Genomic DNA, 18,768 nt, shown 5'->3' on the forward strand with positions numbered 1-18,768 from the left:
GAGGCTGGAGAGACACAGATGTGGCATGAGGATAGAGAGACATGGTGGGCATGTGGCTGGAAATACACAGGATGTGCATGAGCCAAGATAAAAATTGAGGTGGGGCATGAGGCTGGAGACACACAGGGAGGGTCATGAGGCTAGAGAGAGCATTGAAGGATGGGGCTGAAGAGGCACGATGGGGATGCGGGTAAATTGCGGCCACACTAGTGAATGGCAGCTCATAAATCCTAGCACTTGTATCAAATTATATAATAAAGCATTAAACAGAGTTCTATGCATTACTTAAATTACTTATAATGATTACAGTCAGTAGACTAAACACACTAATATATATATATATATATATATATATATATTATATATAATATTGTGAAAAACAGAATTTCTAGTTAATCATGTAGTTTTAATTCCACTGATTCAAATGTCTTCTCAGATTTTTTTTATTATTTTCCTTGTTTTTAAGTGTTCAAATATTGGTCAGGAGAAAATTAATTTTAACTGAGATATTAAAAGTAATGTTTTAATAATTCATTTTCCAGAAAATACAGCTAAGGAATAACCCCTTTCCTCGGTTTCTGTTGGTATTATATTAAATAGATTATTATGAGTAGCCACCACAATAGATCCACCACTGATATATTGAAAAATTATTACATAAATTGAATATTTGGGTAAGGGAATTACTTAAGGATATAAAGAAAAACAGTGCAGATGCAATGTTACAATTTTCATACTAGGTAATATTAGTTCTGATAAATCCATACAAACAGAGCAGGAAATAGTCACCTGAAAAAATGCACATATCCATCACATATGATGTTAGACTTACACTACACTTTTCACTTTAATTTTAACTGTGTAGTTCTTCCTTGCACGAATGGGCCTACATGTGATTGGTTACCTCAAAGAAGGTTTAGGGCAGTTAGGGCGACATAGCCGCCTCCGAGCCTTCACCTCCGCTTCCCGCTCCGGCCTGCTTTATTGTCAGATTTAAACTAATATAAAAATACAGATATATGGCGCTAAGTTAAGTTCCAGAAAAATATTCACCAATAGGTTGCTGGAAAAGTCCAGGATTCTCTGGTCCCTCTTATAGACCTTCGGATCCTCCAAAGGATCACAGTCTGATTTCTTCTCCATACACCATACGTGATGGATATCTTCATATACTGAATCCAAAGACACATGATAGTACAGTCTGTAAGTAATACAGACCAGCTCATACGTGCATATGGACTGTAGAGTGATATAGGACCCAGATAATGGATAAAAAATGAAATAAATATTGTGGAGAAGGTAGTCTCTAACAACACCTAACGACAAAGTATAGGGACCCTGTCCCTATGGTCACCTGCTTACTATAAGCAAACTTGAAGTATAGCATGTAGTAGTTTCTTTTCCACCAGACTTATGTATCCGATGTAATCCAGATGTCCTCGTATGAAATGTATAAATATACACATAAGGGATTTTTGCGCCTTGGGACTCATTCTATTTATTGTATTTATTTTATTGTCAGATTTGTTTGTTCTAGATACAGATGTGTCCTCATATACTTCACCTTAATACTCCATGTGGCGCGAGACGCCGTTTGATACGAATGAGCCACCAGGTCCCGTGCCATCTTTTTCGTGTCCTATGCATCCGAACATGCATTTTAGTCGCAATCGGCTGTGACACTTCGCTTCTCCAGACTGCACTGATTAATTTGGCACTTGTATATCTGCGTGTGTCTGAGTCAGCATTGTAGCACTTCGTATACAGAGTCAGACTCAGTCGCACACGGATAAACAAGTGTCACATATCAAGTCGGCCAGTACAGTTACTGTCTCATGAAGCTGTTTGGTGCAGCCGATTGTGCCTAAAATGCATTTTGTTAGGAAAAAAAGATGCTTACCGCAAGTCTTATTGGACCTGGTGCGCCGAGAAGGGCTGTTTGATGCGACTACAGCAATTGTGAACGAGGACACATCTGTAGTTACACTTGTTAAAAAAACTTGGTCATATGTTATTAATAGATTATTTAATATTAATAGATTGATAGTATTATTTTCCTTTATTTCTGAGATTAAGTGTAATGTGTAGCCCTTTGGAAGGTTGGAGGACTGCCCGTGCAGCCCTTGAAATTTATCTGGTACTTATGAACGATCTAGAGCAGGGTTGTCGATATTCTGACTGCCGGGAGGGAGCAGCCAGACCGGCATTGCAGGGGGCGCGGCCGGACAGATTGGTGGGTGGAGCGAGGGCTGGGCCATGTGATCGCATCATTTTGGACCCACTCCCACATCAAAATGCTGAGATTACCGGCATTGTGAAGCAGGGGACAGGGCCAAATTATGCGATTCAGTGTGAATCGTATCATTGGCCTCCCCCGCTGCAGGGGTTTCTCTTAAAACCGCAGGGGGGGAGGGGTCAGCAGCCGCTGGGAAGCTTGCCTGCCTTTCTGGGGGGCCGAGAGCACACACGATTTTTGGGAGGCTCCCGGCTGAATTGGGAGAGTAGACAAGTATGGGAGACAGTGGGACTGATGTAGAGTTGTGTGCTAATTGTCTGTAATTACATCTGCATTGCATGCACAGAACTAAATGGCGATATTCGCCCAAGCTATACGAATCTCTGTGGCCCAATCCACACACTTTGATTCATTAACATCATCATTATCGGTGTACATGGGCTCCAGTCCCATCCCTACAGAGCACGCCATTCCATTGAAACACCCTCGCTAAACTTAGCCTCCCTACCACTCAGAGAACACAAGATATGTAAGCAAAACAGAATTACATTCAACTCTGCATGAAGACCACAGTGCCCTGAATGACCAGTTGTAAAGCCATATTGGCAAGATAAATCAAATCAGTCATTAGGAAGCCCACAACCAAAATTAATGGTTCCTTGTCACGTCAGTGTTTAGCCTAGAGTAGAATGGTCCTGAGAAGGCACACATCATCACACGCTAGCCACTAATGAGCCTAAAGCCCATCAGCTGTTGTATTAAGTACATGTATTGATTATGATTCCTCATTCTTGTTTGTAATCCATTATCTCGGCATACCTAGCTGGGGATATCAGCAATGATTCTGCTGCCTGCTCGGAACCTGCATGAAATATTCTTTAACCACCTCTGTGTTCTCTCTCATACAGCTGTGTCCCTAGCACTGGCTCTGAATGGGGTTTGCACCAACACTATCAAACTCATAGTGGGAAGGTAGGTTTATTAAATCTGATTTAGAATCCAAACGATAAAACTTCTGAAGCTTAAGCGCTGGGTGACTTGGTCCCATTTCTCAAGCATTTTAATACAGATATTGTGCTTCTGCTGGAGTGTAACCTTCCTCTCCTTGTATCATTAAAAAATAATTTTCTGGAAGTGAGATGAGTATTTTTATCAATGTATGGTAAATGTCTATATGAAAATCTTCCTACATCTCCGTGTAATGTGTTCATTATTCTTCATTGATTTTCATAGAAAAGCGTATGAAAACCCGTTAGTTTACTCCTGACAGTTTGATACCCTCGGAATAATGGCACAGTAAACTCACTTTTATCTTTCTTTATGGGGTATTCTTAAAAATGACAAGTTGGAAAAGTGTATTAAATACGTCAAAAGTTATTATTACAGAGCTAAAATACACTGAGGGCCTGATTAAGAGTTGGACGCAGAGTCGATGTCGGACACAAGTGGTTGATGTTGTAAGTCTGCACGTGCGTCCGAGTCACACTGCGCATTTGTTCCTATAGTTACCGCAGTGGGATGCAGAGAGGTAAATTGTCAGTGGGATCGTTTGTGGGTGGCAACAAGGGGGTGGCTGGCTAGACGCAGGGGTGTCGCGGCGAGCGACTGCGACTTTTACCGCACTTCTGCTGATTCCAGCAGCCATGGTCAGACAGACATTTTGCTTCTCCATAGGGCTGGTGCAGTGCTCAAAGGCGCGACCGATGGTGTGACTCTTTACGCAAAGTGGAATATTAGCGTCGCAGCTGGTGGGCATCTCTGTACCAGTTCCACCTGCTGCAGCATCAGCATCACCTCTAAATCTGGCCCTGAGTTAGCTAACAATTTTACCTGTTTTATTTATTATATTTAGAAGTAGCTATTTTTTAAAATGATGTAATACAGCAAGAAAATGGCAAAAGTTATGCTAAGTAAGAAACTAAAAGTAATTTTATATTTTCTGCATACTAAAAACACCAAAGTTTATTAGATCCAATTATTGTATAAAGTGCCATTAAAAACATTGATCATCGTCAATTATTTATTAACAGTTATTTATATAGCGCACGCATATTACGCAGCGCTGTACAGAGAATATTTCAGTCATTCAGTCCCTGCCCCAGTGGAACTTCCAATCCTGTATATATCCCCTACCACATAGTCACACATGCACGCTGTCAGAAGCCAATTACTGTAACTTACCAGTATGTTTTTGGATTGTGGAGTACTCCCACGCAAACACAGGGAACACATACAAACTCCACACAGATAGTGCCTTAGTCAGAAATTTAACTCATGACCTTGGCGCTGTGAGGAAGTAATGCTAAAAACTATGCCAGCCATGTTGCCCATGTAATCTGTGTGTGTGTATTAAACTAGTATAAGCTATTTGTGTGTGTATGTGTTTTACAATTGCCAGCTGTTTAAAACAATGATTTAATTTAAGTGGCCAGTTCTTGTCAAGAGTTGAACATATATTTTAACTTTTAGACCACGTCCTGATTTCTTTTACCGCTGCTTTCCTGATGGGGTGTCAAATGAAGAGATGCACTGCACTGGGGACGCCAGTCTTGTGTCTGAGGGCAGAAAGAGTTTTCCCAGCATCCACTCATCGTGTGAGTATACTTCTTCCCATACCATTTCTCTGCTGCAAGAGATACCATAGAGAACCCTCATCATTGCTATGGAATATACAAGTGTTCATCATGAATACTATATTCAGTGAACTCAGGGCCTGATTCAGACTCGCGAGCGCTGAGCGCTCGCAAGCGGGTCGATGTTGGCAAAGTGCTCATGCGCACGACGGAGCCGGCTCCGTCGTGCGCATGCGCGAGACCCGGATAGCGACGGGCAAGCCGTCGCTCTGGGTATTGTACCAAAGGGGGCGTGCTGTCGATGTTGAGTGACAGCACGCCCCCTTTGGTGGGTGGGCCGGGGGAGTGGCTACCCAAACTGAGGCGTTCCCATGTGAATGCCTCCGTTTGGGGACGGTCCCACTGAAATCACGAGTGATGTCAGTGGGAGAGATTTCGGCTCTGTTAGAGCCGAAATCTCTCTGGGGCTTGCAGCAACGAGACCCTACCACAAGAGTCTCGTCGGTAGCCCGATGGTCGCCATAGTCTTGACCATCGCGACCATCTTCGTGGCCGCTCACTATAGCTGTGGGTGGTCACCCACAGCTATGCGAGCGGCCAGGAGGCCGCTCTAAAAAACAAGAATGCCAGCCCTGATTCAGAGCAAGCGCTCTGTCAGAACGTCCGGCTCTGAATCAGTGCCTCAATTCGTTATACCTGTAGGACCATCAAGTAGAGGCTTTTAATTATTATGTATGTTGCATTGGAATAAATGATGTGTACAGTAATTTTGACAAATTTTGCATATTGTTGGCTCGATCTATAATGGGCTATTATTATTAACACTTAACAAATATGTTCCTTTGCATATTAGCAGAATATTGTCAGAATCTGATCATCAATCTCAAGACATGGCTTGTTGCCTCCATTTCATTGCAGTTCTGTTGCACAAAAAAAAAATCCTACACAGTATAATCTTCTATTTTCAATACAAACAGTTAAAGGCACATCCCACATCTGTAATAATGTTACCTAAAGAGAATTAACCAGTGTGAAAAAGCTGATCCAGTCAATTAGGGGCAGGGTTATAAAACTACCAGCACAGTACAGTAGTGCCAAGCAAACCACCTGGTCTGTCTAACAATAATTAAAGTTCCACTTTAAATATATCTCACTCTCACCCAACACTGCATGCAACAAGATTTGATTAAGAAGCTAACAGCTTGAGGAAGTAGTTTTGTTCTCCCTGAGTTATAATTCACTACAATTAAAACTTAAATTAACTAGAGTTATTATAAACATAACAATCTCCTGTATTTCAGTTATGTAGTGATTATAATAACCAAGCTTTCTAGCATGTGAAACCATAGAGAACACAAAGATAGATCATTATCAAATAAAATTTAATATGACAAGAAAGTCACAATGCTTAATGTATAAAAATATATAATATAATATTACACTGACATGCTTCTTAAAATAAAAATGAGAACTACAGAAACAGAAAAAAATGCATGTAGTTTCCTAAAATCTTTTGCTGGAGAAAGCAGAAACATGGCTTATATCCATAATAGCAAATGACATTGTCATCTCATACATTTGTTCCAACTTACCAGGCTAACATCCTGGAAACATAATAGTACATTCTATCAATACAGTATAAATTGGATCAGATATACAGTATGTATGAAGGTTCAGTTTAAAAATGTTAATGCCTTAGAAAAATAAGACATCTCTCTCTGGTCCATATATCCAATAAACAGTAGTTATAGTTGGCGCATCTGATGTAACTGATTTTAGATTGGCACTGCAATCCCTCAATTCTTGGAATTTTGAAGAAGTTTATTATGATGCATGTATATGGATATACAGTATAATGCATTTGAAGTGCCCACATTGGCCCTCATTCAGAGCCACTCACTAGCGGCAGTACGCTCGTTCCGAGCGATGTTCGCACATCTGCGCATGCGTACGGATCGTTATACGCATGCGCGAACCAGTCAGTGCGGCCGAAATTCATGTGCTCGCAATATAGCGAATGCCTGCTATTTTGAGTGACAGAATGAGGCGTATGTGGGTGGTAACAGGGGAAGGTGCTTGAAAACGGGGAGTGGAGATCAGAACGCAGGCGTGCTTAAAGGTCAAAACGGGCGTTTTATGGGTGTGCATAATTAATACAGCAGCGTCATTGACCACGTCACTGGGTTATTTTATAGCCAGAACTGCTCGCAAGATTGTGGTAGCAAAAACCAACCACAAGAATAGCGAGCAGTTCATACGCTGGTCGATGTTCTCGATTAATCTAATAAATAGCGGACATGACGTATGGTGCGAGCGGCCAGGGGGCGTTTGTAACAAATAAACGAGCGTATGTTTTGCTCGCTCGTTCAGACTTAGAGGTGTGAACAGACTGCAATTTGCGAACGGATCATTTGAATAGCCACCCCTTGTTTTTGAACGAACGACCGCAAATAGCGAACGGCTCTGAATCAGGCCCATTATGCCTTAGTATTTACAGCATTTACTATGCTATAAAGCATTATTGTAATGCCTGTCCTTAGCTGGAGGAGACATTTAGGGGCTGTTGCAGCGATGAATGGATATTGGGTATTTGTGCTCCCACTTTGTGTGCATAGGAATAAATGTATATATTCATCCCTATGCAGTGTTTTACACATCTTGCGGTGCACCATCTCCTATCTGTACATTTGATTTGTTACTTATTCTCATCATCAAATGGACCTGCACCTACCTATGCTTTGTACAGAATATATGTCGGGAAACGGGCATATATTAAGTATACGTTATAACTCTGCATAGCATGCAGTTCCATTGACACACCCTCTCTGTACTGTGCCTATGTAAGAATGCCACATTATAGCCCAGTGATGAGTATTCAGTCCTAAGTGAATTTGTAAGACTTTGCATCACCCATACTTGTGTAGATCGAGCACTAGTATTTATTAATATCATATGACGATAAGTAGGAATATGAAAGGTAAATAAATGTAAGGCAAAGAATATGAAAGGTAAAAAATATGGGATAAAAAATTAAAGGATGAGAATGAAAAATATAACCAGATAAAAAACAAAAAAATTAAATAAGATAAAAACTATAAAAGCAAATAAAAGGGATAAACAAAATCAAATGAAATAAACAACTCCAACACTAATGTTTGTGCTCTTTTTCCGAAAGTGTGGGCTACAGTCAGAGCCAATAGCAGTAAACTATCCCTATCACTCGCCCTACCTGGTCCGGGTTCTTCAGACTGATGCTGCAGTCCTCCCTGTGCCGGCTGAGTTCTCGGATGCCGCGCGTAGTGCAGTTGCGGTGGCTGTGGATAACGTCAGAGGCCGTGTACCGCTTAGGTGTTCGTAGCGTGATTCTGCTCAGTGTCTGACTTGCCCGGACCAACGCGTTTCGTAGCGCTTGGCTACTTTTTTAAGGCTAACTATGGAAGTAACTTGGTCCTTATTTATAGGGTAAACTTGTATAAAACTTTATTGTTCTTCTTTAAAAACGGAAGTTAAAAACAGGAAGTCTCCTTCATTTTGGTGGGAATCATATGTCCTTTACAATAATGAGATACAAAAATGCTGGATACAATAAAAATCTAATAATCATAATATTTAATAAAATATAAATAAATAAATGGGGATAGTAAATTCTATAAAATTAAAGATTAAAAATAAAATTAAAAATAATAATACAAATAATATAATTAAAATACTGATGATTGAAAATTAACATTTTCCATCATCAGCATTTTAATTATATTATTTTTATTATTTATTTTTATTTTTTATATCTTTATTTTATATATTATTATTATTATTATTATTATTATTATTATCCTTTATTTATATGGCGCCACAAGTGTTCCGCAGCGCCTTACATAGTACATAGAACTAATAGGTGAACAAGAAACAAGTAACATACAGTACAGCTAGGAAAACAAGTAACTTTGCATCTGGAACAAACCATGTTGCAATAGAAGTGGTGGAAATGCATTTATTGTTTTTGCATGCAGGGTAAATACTGGCTCCTGTAACATGTAGCCCACACATGCTGGGCAGCTTTATTCTTACACTGCAATTTAGTTTAGAGTTTGTGACCCCTGTCACATCTAAATCTCTCTGCACATTTTATATCTGCCCCTAAGGGCCGTTAAGAGCCGAGCTGGGCCCCATTACTGATAAGGAGGCGTGGCCTAATCATGGGAGGCTTGGCCATGCCCCTTTAAAAAAAAAAATCCTTTTTGAAGCACTGCGAAGTGTGTGCTGGGGTGGGGGGCACTGCGAGCCCCTCAGCTCATCGCAAATCTGGAGATGTGTGATCACTCCCCCACCCAAAAGGCAGAGGAGACTGCACCTGCTCAGCAGCAGCAGTAGTTTCCCTGGTCTCCCACTGCAGCTGTGTCCTGGGCTGCTGACAAGTAAGAGGGAGGGGGATGCCTCCAACAAGCACGGGTCCCCCCTCTTTCGGCATCCTTGTGCTCCACCTGCTGTGCAACATGGTTTTGCCAAGGTGCAAAGTCTCTTGCTCTTTTTGCATTGTTCCCAACTCAGAATCAGCCCCATGGAGTGCAGAAATAGATCACTAATTATAATCAATAGTGAATAATGTAAAATTACATTCTATGAAATTAAAACTATTAAATGGAAGAGAGGCATATAAATAATTATATAAATCAAAAAATACAGTCATAGGAGTATATGTTATTTATGCCTACTAGTGATAAAGTAAGGACATTATGACAGCTTTGTTTTGATACAGAAATCTTTTTGTTGGCTATTTTGCTAGTTAATTGGTTTGTGTTTATTGTTGCTAGTTTACTGCTCACATGAAAGCAGTGATGTATGGCATTGTGAGGACGCTGACAGCGCGCCTGTGGTATTCAGCCTTCAGTTTTATTCACACTCTGATGCAGCCACGCATTGCTACACCGGGCAACAATGTATCATCTGGAGAGCTGGTCTGACTGATCGAGGCGCTGTGGAAGGATGAGATGAGAGGTCATCTATTAATTGTTACTGTGAAAATAGGAGACATAAAAACAACAATCGTGATATTCAGGAAAGAAAGAGCCATGTAGCATTCTGGAATTTATTAACCCCTGTACACAAAGTGCAGAGGAACCATAGCTGAACAACAATAGCTTTGGGTGCGGCTAAGGTTTCTGCATTAATAAATGGGGTAAATTAGCCTTCTACCCGACATTCTTCCAGGCTTCCTACCCTGTCTTTCCTCCAAGTGCAACTTATACCATGCTTTTTCCTCCAGGCATAACTACTACCTTCCCTCACTCCAGGCTTAATTCCTATCCTGCCTTTCCTTTAGTCTTAACTCCTATCCCGCTTTTTCATCCAGGCTTAATTTCTACCCTGTTTTTTTCCTCCTAGTCTGTCTTTATTCCAAATGGAACGCTTAGCCAGCCTTTTCCTTCTTAACTCCTACCTCCCATTACTCCAGCTTACACCCGTATTCAATAAGTTTTGCACCCGCGATAATTTTTAGCCTGCCGGAAACTTTTTGCGCGCGTTCCCTCGATTCCCCGTATTCAATATGAAAGTACACGATACTTGAACAGGTGGAAAGTCCTCTCCAAAATGGGGTTATCAGCCTGGCACCCCCCAAAAGATGCACTGACATGGGGGATCACTATGGATACCCCCGACTTGGCCTGCTGAAGGTATTTGGTGTATTTAAATGGTCTCAATAGGTGCTGTTTTGCGTATTTGCATAAGGGGTGAAGAATAGCATTGTGTTGTTTTTTTTTTGGAGAAAATAACTAGTCCCAGCAAATTTTGGGTACCTGAAAATGGGGTGTAGCATATTTTAAAGTTGCTAAAGTAAAGTTTAAAAATCATGAAAAATCCACCTGCCGCAAGCACCTGCAATCAAAAAAACACCTGGGGTACAATTGGGAACACCCCCAGGGGTCTATTTCGCTAGTTTTTAACTATTTCCCCCAACTTTGTTTTTTTTCACCCCCAAAATGAAAGTAATTTTTTGGGGTGTTCTTAAGTCTTTTTTAATAATTTCTTAACGCAGTTTACCTTTGTGGGAGTGTTTTAAGGTTGCACGGGGGTTCCCGCAATTCTGCACTTTTTTCCGCCTGCTATTCATAGGCGAAACTTTTCCGCCAGGTCCATTGACTTTCCTAGGCGAAAAGTCTATTAAATTGAATACGGCAAAAAGTTTCCGCCTGGCAAAATGACGTCACTCGCGATACTTTTTCACCAAAACTGACTTTTCGCTTCAAATTGAATACAGCCCCTTAATTTGCAATGCAACTAGAAAGCACCAGGAGACTGCGCTGATTAGTTTGATATGTGACACTTGTATACCTGTTTGCACCTGAAGGTGCCCACACACATACCGATGTGTTCCCGATCAGCCGATGTACACGATTTCCCCCTCAACTGTCACCGGGAGATCCCTGGCAGTCCTGCACACGATTTGGTATGAAAAAGCTGCCAATGTGACACACGATCTATCGTGCCTCCTAACTACTCCAGTGCATCCTGACTCGAGATTGTCAGATCTGCCCTACAGCACGGCAGATCTGAAGATGCCATGTGTGACCTGCGGGGACGCGCATCACATCATGATCGTGAGTGGGGACTCACGATTCTGGCCATATTTTACACGATCTGTCGTTCCAATGCGTCCAAATCGGCCAGATCGGGTAAAATATCTCTATGTGTGTGGGCAGCTTGAGTCTTTAAACGGAACTTGGTGTGGAAAAAAGCTGTGGCCGTTGCATCATAGCACTGCACATGCTGACTGAGAGACGCAATTGCACACAAATATACAAGTGTCACATATCAAATTAAGAAGCACAGTCTCTTGGTGCTTCTTTAGGGGCCTATGCAAAATCAATTGGGTATGGTGCAGCACTCAGCCTGGTTAGTAAGTGAAATTAATGTTAGTCTGTTGTTTGTTTTATCTAGAAGTGCTAGTTCACTGTAATGTAAAGGTAAGTGAAAAATGCGGCTGTAATGCAAGGATAAGCCCAGTTGATAAAGTAAAAAGATAGTAACTTTACTAAGACTTATTAAACATAATTGTACATATAATGGGAAAATATATAAAAATAATGCGGGGATAACAAACACAAACAGAAAATGATGCTGCTGATCCGTGTATAGCGAGGATCACAGCACTCATAAGTCAAAAATGTAACTCTGCAAATGTGACAGAATGTCAGAAATGGACTGCCAGATTCAGAGGTATGTTGTACTAAAATGTCAAATTATATTGTCTGACCGGTTGAAGGCACTGGAAATTGTCTAAATCAGGCTGCGGTGTCCCGCTTGCTGTTTGTGAATGCTTGTCAGTGGAGTCAGGAGTGGGGAGGACTCAGATGTTCCCACTGTGTTAAACAGGAAAAGGACAATAGGGTGGAGGAAGTCTTGGAGAGCTCTATGGTGAGATGCCCAGGGTACTCTTCCTCGGAAAGGGGGGCTAGGGTACTGGAACAGTGTTGAGGGTCTCCTGGCTGATTGTGTTCCCCTCGGACAGGATGCCCGGTGTTGTATCTGTGTGCAGACGCACACCGGGACCCGTGTATGAGGGGGCTGATCGGTGCCTGGGGAGGGGATGTTCCAGCCAAAGGCTCGGGTGAACCTGTGACTGGGCAACCCCTCTCTGTTGGAGACTTGCCTCTTACATGTAAGACAGAGCGTCTGCTCTTCTTTCCTGCAGGCTTGTCTTTACATGTTCTTCTCCTTCGATGTCTGCAGCTTCCGGGTTCCTTCCGTCACGTGACTTGAGCTGACTCGCGGTGCAGGTTAAATTGTATGGTAGAGATGTTCCAGTGCTTCTTCCAACTGGTAGAAATTCTGTGGTAGGTTCCCCCAACCCGTTGCAGCCATAGGTGGCCTTCTTCTTGGAGGTGATGTAACTGGATTCAGGGCCTAATTCAGACCCGCTCGCGAGCGCTGAGCGCTCACAAGCGGGTCGATGGTGCCCTAATGCACATGTGCATGACGTAGGGAGCTCCGTCGTGCGCATGTGCGAGACCTGCATAGCGACAGCAAAGCTGTCGCTATGGGTCTCGCACCAAAGGGGGCGTGCTGTTGATGGTGAGTGACAGCACGCCCCCTTTGGTGGGCGTGCCGGGGGCATTGCTGCCCAGACGGACCGCCATGGGAACGCCTACCGTCTGGGTCCGGCCCCACTGACATCACTAGTGATGTCAGTGGGAGTGCTTTTGGCTCTGATAGAGCCAAAAGCACTCCTGGGCTTGCGGCAGCGAGACCCTACCGCAGGGTCTCGTCGCAAGCCCGATGGTCGCGATGGTCATGACCATCGCGACCATCTTTTTGGCTGCTCGCACAAGCTGTGGGTGGCCACCCACAGCTATGCGAGTGGCCAGGAGGCCGCTCCATTTTTAGGTAGGAGGGCCCTGATTCAGAGCGAACGCTCTGGTCAGAGCGTCCGGCTCTGAATCAGGCCCTCAGTGCGAGAGCTGTAATTGTGGCTGCGGGGTGGATGCCAATTATGTAGATTGGTTCTGCGGGCTGACTGATTGGTTAATTTTAGTTGTCAGTGTTAGTGGTCCTCTCTCATGTAAATCATGACAATTCATGAAGCTAACTGGTCGTCCCATATGTCAATCATGATGAATAGTATTACAAGCAAATCCCAAGTGCAGAACAACGTATAATCAAAGGACTTGTACCGGACCTTGAAATAATTTGGTTAGAGGGCATGATGATAAGATATGGATTGATTGTGTTACAATGTACTTTCATTTTATTGTATAAATGATGTAGTCTGATTGTGTGACAATGTACTTACATTTAATCGTAGGAGTAACTATTCATCAACCATGATAAATGTACATGTGTTCCAATTAGTTTGTTTATGATCGTCTATACGATGGTAACATTGAAACTGATTATGTTAATTACATATTGGGTTATTTTTTGATGTGTTCTTAAGTCTTTTTTAATAATTTTTTGACTTAGTTGACCTTTGGGGGAGTGTTTTAAGGCTGCACGGGGGTTCCCGCAAAGTTGCACCCCAAAACCCCAATTCTGAACTTTTTTCCGCCTGCTATTCATAGGCGAAACTTTTCCGCCGGGTCCATTGCATTGACTTTCCGCCTAGGCGAAAAGTCTAATATTGAATAAGGCAAAAAGTTTCGGCCTAGCGAAATTACGTCACACGCGATACTTTTTCTCCAAAACTGACTTTTCGCCTCAAATTGAATACTGCCCATAATTTGCGATGCAACTAGAAAGCACCAGGAGACTGCGCTGATTAGTTTGATTTGTGACACTTGTATACCTGTGTGCACCTGAGTCTGTAAACGGAACTTGGTGTGGAAAAAAGCTGCTGCTGTTGCATCATAGCACTGCACATGCTGATTGGGAGACTCAGTCGCTCACAGATATACAAGTGTCACATATCAAATTAATCAGCACAGTCTCTTGGTGCTTCTTAAGGGGTCTATCCATTAGGCGACCTGAAAAACTGATCGACTAGCATTCAGTCCTTCAGGTCGCCTAGGTGCGGCGCCCGCACTGAACGGCATTCAATGAACGTCATTCAGTGCAGGAGACCAACCTCCTATATGAGAACATGCCGAACCTGACGATCGTCGTCAGGTTGACGGGCATGTTCCACAGATAGTCGGCATCGGCAAGGACCCAGCGTGCATGCGCATTGCTGGTCCTTGCCGGCTATCCATTAGACGACTTTCTGAACGATGCGACCAAATCTCCTGGCTTTGGTCTCATCGTTCAGAAAGTCGTCTAATGGATAGGTCTTAGCTGCAGGGGGGGGGGGGGGGGCTGGTTAGGTTTAGGCAACACAGGGGGTTAGGCTAGGGGAGGGTGAGGTTAGTGTTAGGTGCCCCCTGGGTGGTTTAGGCACCACTGGGGGGGGTTAGGGTTAGGCACTAAGGGGGAGGGTTAGGTGTAGGCACCAAGGGGGAAGGGTTAGGTTTAGGCACTAACGGGGAGGGTTAGGGTGGGGGGGTTAGTGTTAGGATGTAGGAACAGAGAGTTAGGGGGAGAAGGGGGGAGGGTTCCTATGCTTACTGGACCCTTATCAGGATCTTGAGCATCTGGATGCCACAGTGTCGGTATATTGACAGCAGGTATTCCGACTGCCGGGATTTCATACCCATTCCGTATGTACCACTCAGGTTAACAATATTTTTTTGATGATTAAAGTTTGTGAGCACAACTCAGCAAGGCATACAATTACAGCATACTGTATACATGTAATTGTTTTATATTTCAGAAGTTTATATACTGCAATGTCAGGTCTTGTAAAAATGCATGGATTGCTTGTATTCCACAGAGTTTATTGCAGTAGAATGCTCCCTTATACAGCAGTGCATGGTACAAGCTCTTAAAAAAGTATGCTATTTGTTTTTTCTATTTTTTTAGAATTACTGTCCCTTTAATAAAAATTCTTAAATGTGAGATGAAGGTATATGAGGAAAATTTCTGATTCATTTTTAGATAATAGCTGAATGGTAGATGACATGCATGACAGTAGTGGGGAAGGCTTATCTTGCCTGGACCCATAGACTTTTCCTTCTTTAGGTAGACACACGGGAGCTATAAGATGAATGACTTGCTGTATTGTCAGCCACAGAGGACGTCTAGGGAGATGGAGTAATCTACTAAGAATTTAGCTGTCCTAACAAATGAACACAAGATAAATGGGACCCTCTTTCCATCTACTTGTTCTTATTGAACCTGAACCATACGGGAGGGGATGGGAGTATATTACTTGACCTCCACACAAATGTTCAAATATTTACCTCGACAGCCATCTACTCTGGTGTGACAGGGGCATTTTATTTTTCCTTATAATACAGGTGATACATGTCACATGAAAGACAACCCAGCAATTCTATAGTCATTACTGTGTTGTGAGCTTTCTTGTAATGGACAGAAGTCATAATATACATAAACAGTATTTCTTTTTGTATTTGTCATTTGGAAATTCTCCCAACTATGTTCTAATCTATAACCCTTTGGTCAAGACCACAAGTACTTTACATTTGCTTGTTCTGTTCATATGTGCAGGAGCCCAGATATAGTACATGCTAGTGGGACCACATAATATTTCACATAATTAAAATTTACTTTCAGATTCATATTAACATACATTTTATAGAGCATGAAACTATTATATACAATATATAACAACTATATAAATGGTGGATATTATTATATTTAAAAACAGACAATTTGAAGGATCATTAAAGATACGCTCTTAGTTTAATGATTTTTTTTTGTTTGTTTTTTATTACATGTATTCCTCTGCAATGTATACAAAATAATTAGCTTTATCTCAAGTTTTCCTGTGTATTAGCACAATATTCATGCCATCTAGTTTAAGTTGTTTATTTTCTCCAACTTTGGATATGACTCATATCTGCTCTGTGCAGTGGCTGCAGGAAGTTGCTCTCCCATTAGAAGTTGGTGTGGTGTGATTGGTCTACATTCAGAAGGCTGACACAAGAGTGGCGACAAGTTCTGCCAGAATGTCGACATGTATCATGCTTTGGCAAAAAAAAAGAAAAATAGGTCAAGAAAAAAAAAATATATATATATATAATATAGCTATATACAAAAATTTTATTAATTCTTATGCAATAATATTATGGTGGGCCAAGGAACAGAAAAACACATTCATCTGGAATGGGATAAAGACAAAAGACAATGTAGCACCATATGAGCATCAAGCAGACGCAATAATTAAAATAATTCCACTTTGTTTACTTAAATTTTCCAACCAATTAAACTAACATGGTGCACCAAGGAACATATTAGAGCATCATGACAACATAAGGACATAGAGAGAGAACAGGCAACAATAGCGTCACATAGATTAACGATAAGCAAGAAGTGTAGAAGGCTTTTTAACTAAGTGAGGATATCATAATGTCCTATGAATAATATTGAATCCTCAAGTGAGCAATGACTTACTTGCTATAGCAATATAGTGCAGTCAACTCAACTTAAGTTATGGGTCAAGAACATAGGTATCAGGAAGACATAATAAGTGTAGAAGTAGAAGGTCAAGTCGTAGCAAGTGACAGAGCCAGTCAGTATCATGGTGGACAAATGTGGAAAACAACTAGTTTGTGGTTCTAAAGGAGCAATAGTGTCACATGTCTGTGTGGGGACAGCACCTTGGCATAGCAATATAAAGTACCATAGTAGCAGGACAAGGTCTAGAGTGGTTCAAAGAGTAGTAGTGAGCACTGGCCACCTGCAATATACCAAATCAATATACCATAGGCTAAATCAAAGGCAACAAGCAAAGTGATACCAAAGGAGTCACAATTAGATTTCCCTAAAGAAAAATTGGGATACTCCATAGGCTGGGGATTGTGGAGGCGAGGTGGTAGGGAAAGGTTCAAGATCAGCAGTCTCAGTAGTGCACATAGTACGAGATGGCATGGAGGTAGTAGCTATAAGAGTCAAATGTGGCAGGGGTGGAAAGGAGTCCATTATGGCTCCATGCTGGTCAAGTATGCCCTGATTGACAGAGAGGAAGAGGGATTGTTGCCATATCAGTGGTAGACTATGGGTATACCATATGTCCAATTGAGACTTTGCAACACTTTTACAAACACTGCTAGCATTGCCACTGGTAGAGTGATCTCTGTCATCATAAAGGTGCACAATGCAAGGCACAACATAGCGTAAATTAAACTAAAACTAGCAGTACATTAGAACAAATCCAGTCAGCATTGACTCAATACAGTGTGACAAATGATGTGGCATAGGCAAACAGGAATTAAAAAAAGGAAAAAGATGGAGAGAAGAAATAACAGAGGTAGGAATAAGGAGAGGGAAGCAGAGAGCACACTGGAGGTTGGGAGAAAGGGGGGAAAAGAGGTTTATACTAGGGCATACATTTGCTAAAACAACAAAATGTACTATGCCTTTCTGCAGTAAGTGCCAAGTTCATATGTCCGTAGTGAAACACCTCAATGACCAAGAAGTACACAGAGACCCAAGGGTGATAGAGAAGGTTCCACCACGGAAGGGATAGGAGCGGTGAGAACAGCAAGGGATCAGACTCGAAGATAGAGAGCAGAGGGTTGCCCTCAGCTGGAGCCGTAGTGTTGATGCTCCTTAGCAGCCGCATGTTAATGAGATCTCTAGAGTCAGCCAAGGTGTTCCCTGTCACCAGGTGCCAATTTTCCCAGCAGCTAGTCCCAACACCCCTGAAAGACAGAAGGAGGTGAAGGTGTAGATTAGTGATTAAGCGATCCCAGAAGGTGTGGAGTAGGCACAGCCCTGTTAAGGTGTGTATTAGCAATCTGGAGACAGGAAGATAGGAAAGATCAAGTGACAGAACTTACGAGCGGTGGGCTCAGGTGCAAAAACATGCTTTGGGCCCTTTCTCTTCTAGGTGCCACACTGAGTTCATAATATTGCACATGATAGTGCACCACGTAACCACCAAACAATACAGACAACATGTCAGTATCTAATAATAATCTGTGCCCCCTTTAATCACATCATAAATATCTATGCCCCTTAAAACACATCAGTGTCTAATGTCAGCAGTGTTGCTCGTAGGCCCCACAGATGGGTCTGCTGGCAGAGGCTGATGGGGAGAGTCAAAGGATGATGGGCAGAGGGTAAAGGAGAGAGCCAGAGGGTGATAGGGAGAGATAGATGACGAGAAGAGGCAGAGGGTGACGGGCACAGGGTAATGGAGACAGGCAGAGGGTAAGGGGCTGAGGGTGATGAGGATAGGCAGAGGGTGCCAAACAGAAGGTGACGGGCAGAGGGTGAAGAGCAGAGACAGAGGATGATGGAGAGAGGCAGAGGGTGATGCACCGATGGTCACTTGAGGTGGGATGTATCAAGTATTGCATATACTATGAGATAAATCTAGCCCCCTATAGCATGCATACCAATGTTTAATAACATTGGTATACATAAATACTTACCTTCAAGGATAGCTCTTACAATATAGATCTG

General features: G+C 42.2%; 1 protein-coding gene across 1 annotated transcript in view; it reads left to right on the forward strand.

Annotated features, from left to right (window-relative positions):
* Window positions 1-18,768, forward strand: part of PLPP4 (phospholipid phosphatase 4) — a 173,383-nt gene that overhangs the window by 107,449 nt on the left and 47,166 nt on the right. Inside the window, exons 4-5 of the mRNA XM_088450417.1 lie at window positions 3,145-3,208; window positions 4,706-4,830. Coding sequence (XP_088306543.1) covers window positions 3,145-3,208; window positions 4,706-4,830 — 189 coding nt within the window. The remainder of the gene's footprint in view (window positions 1-3,144; window positions 3,209-4,705; window positions 4,831-18,768) is intronic.

This window comes from Taudactylus pleione, unplaced genomic scaffold (genome assembly GCF_031769625.1).
Source record: "Taudactylus pleione unplaced genomic scaffold, aTauple2 ptg000518l, whole genome shotgun sequence".
Lineage (NCBI taxonomy): Eukaryota > Metazoa > Chordata > Amphibia > Anura > Myobatrachidae > Taudactylus > Taudactylus pleione.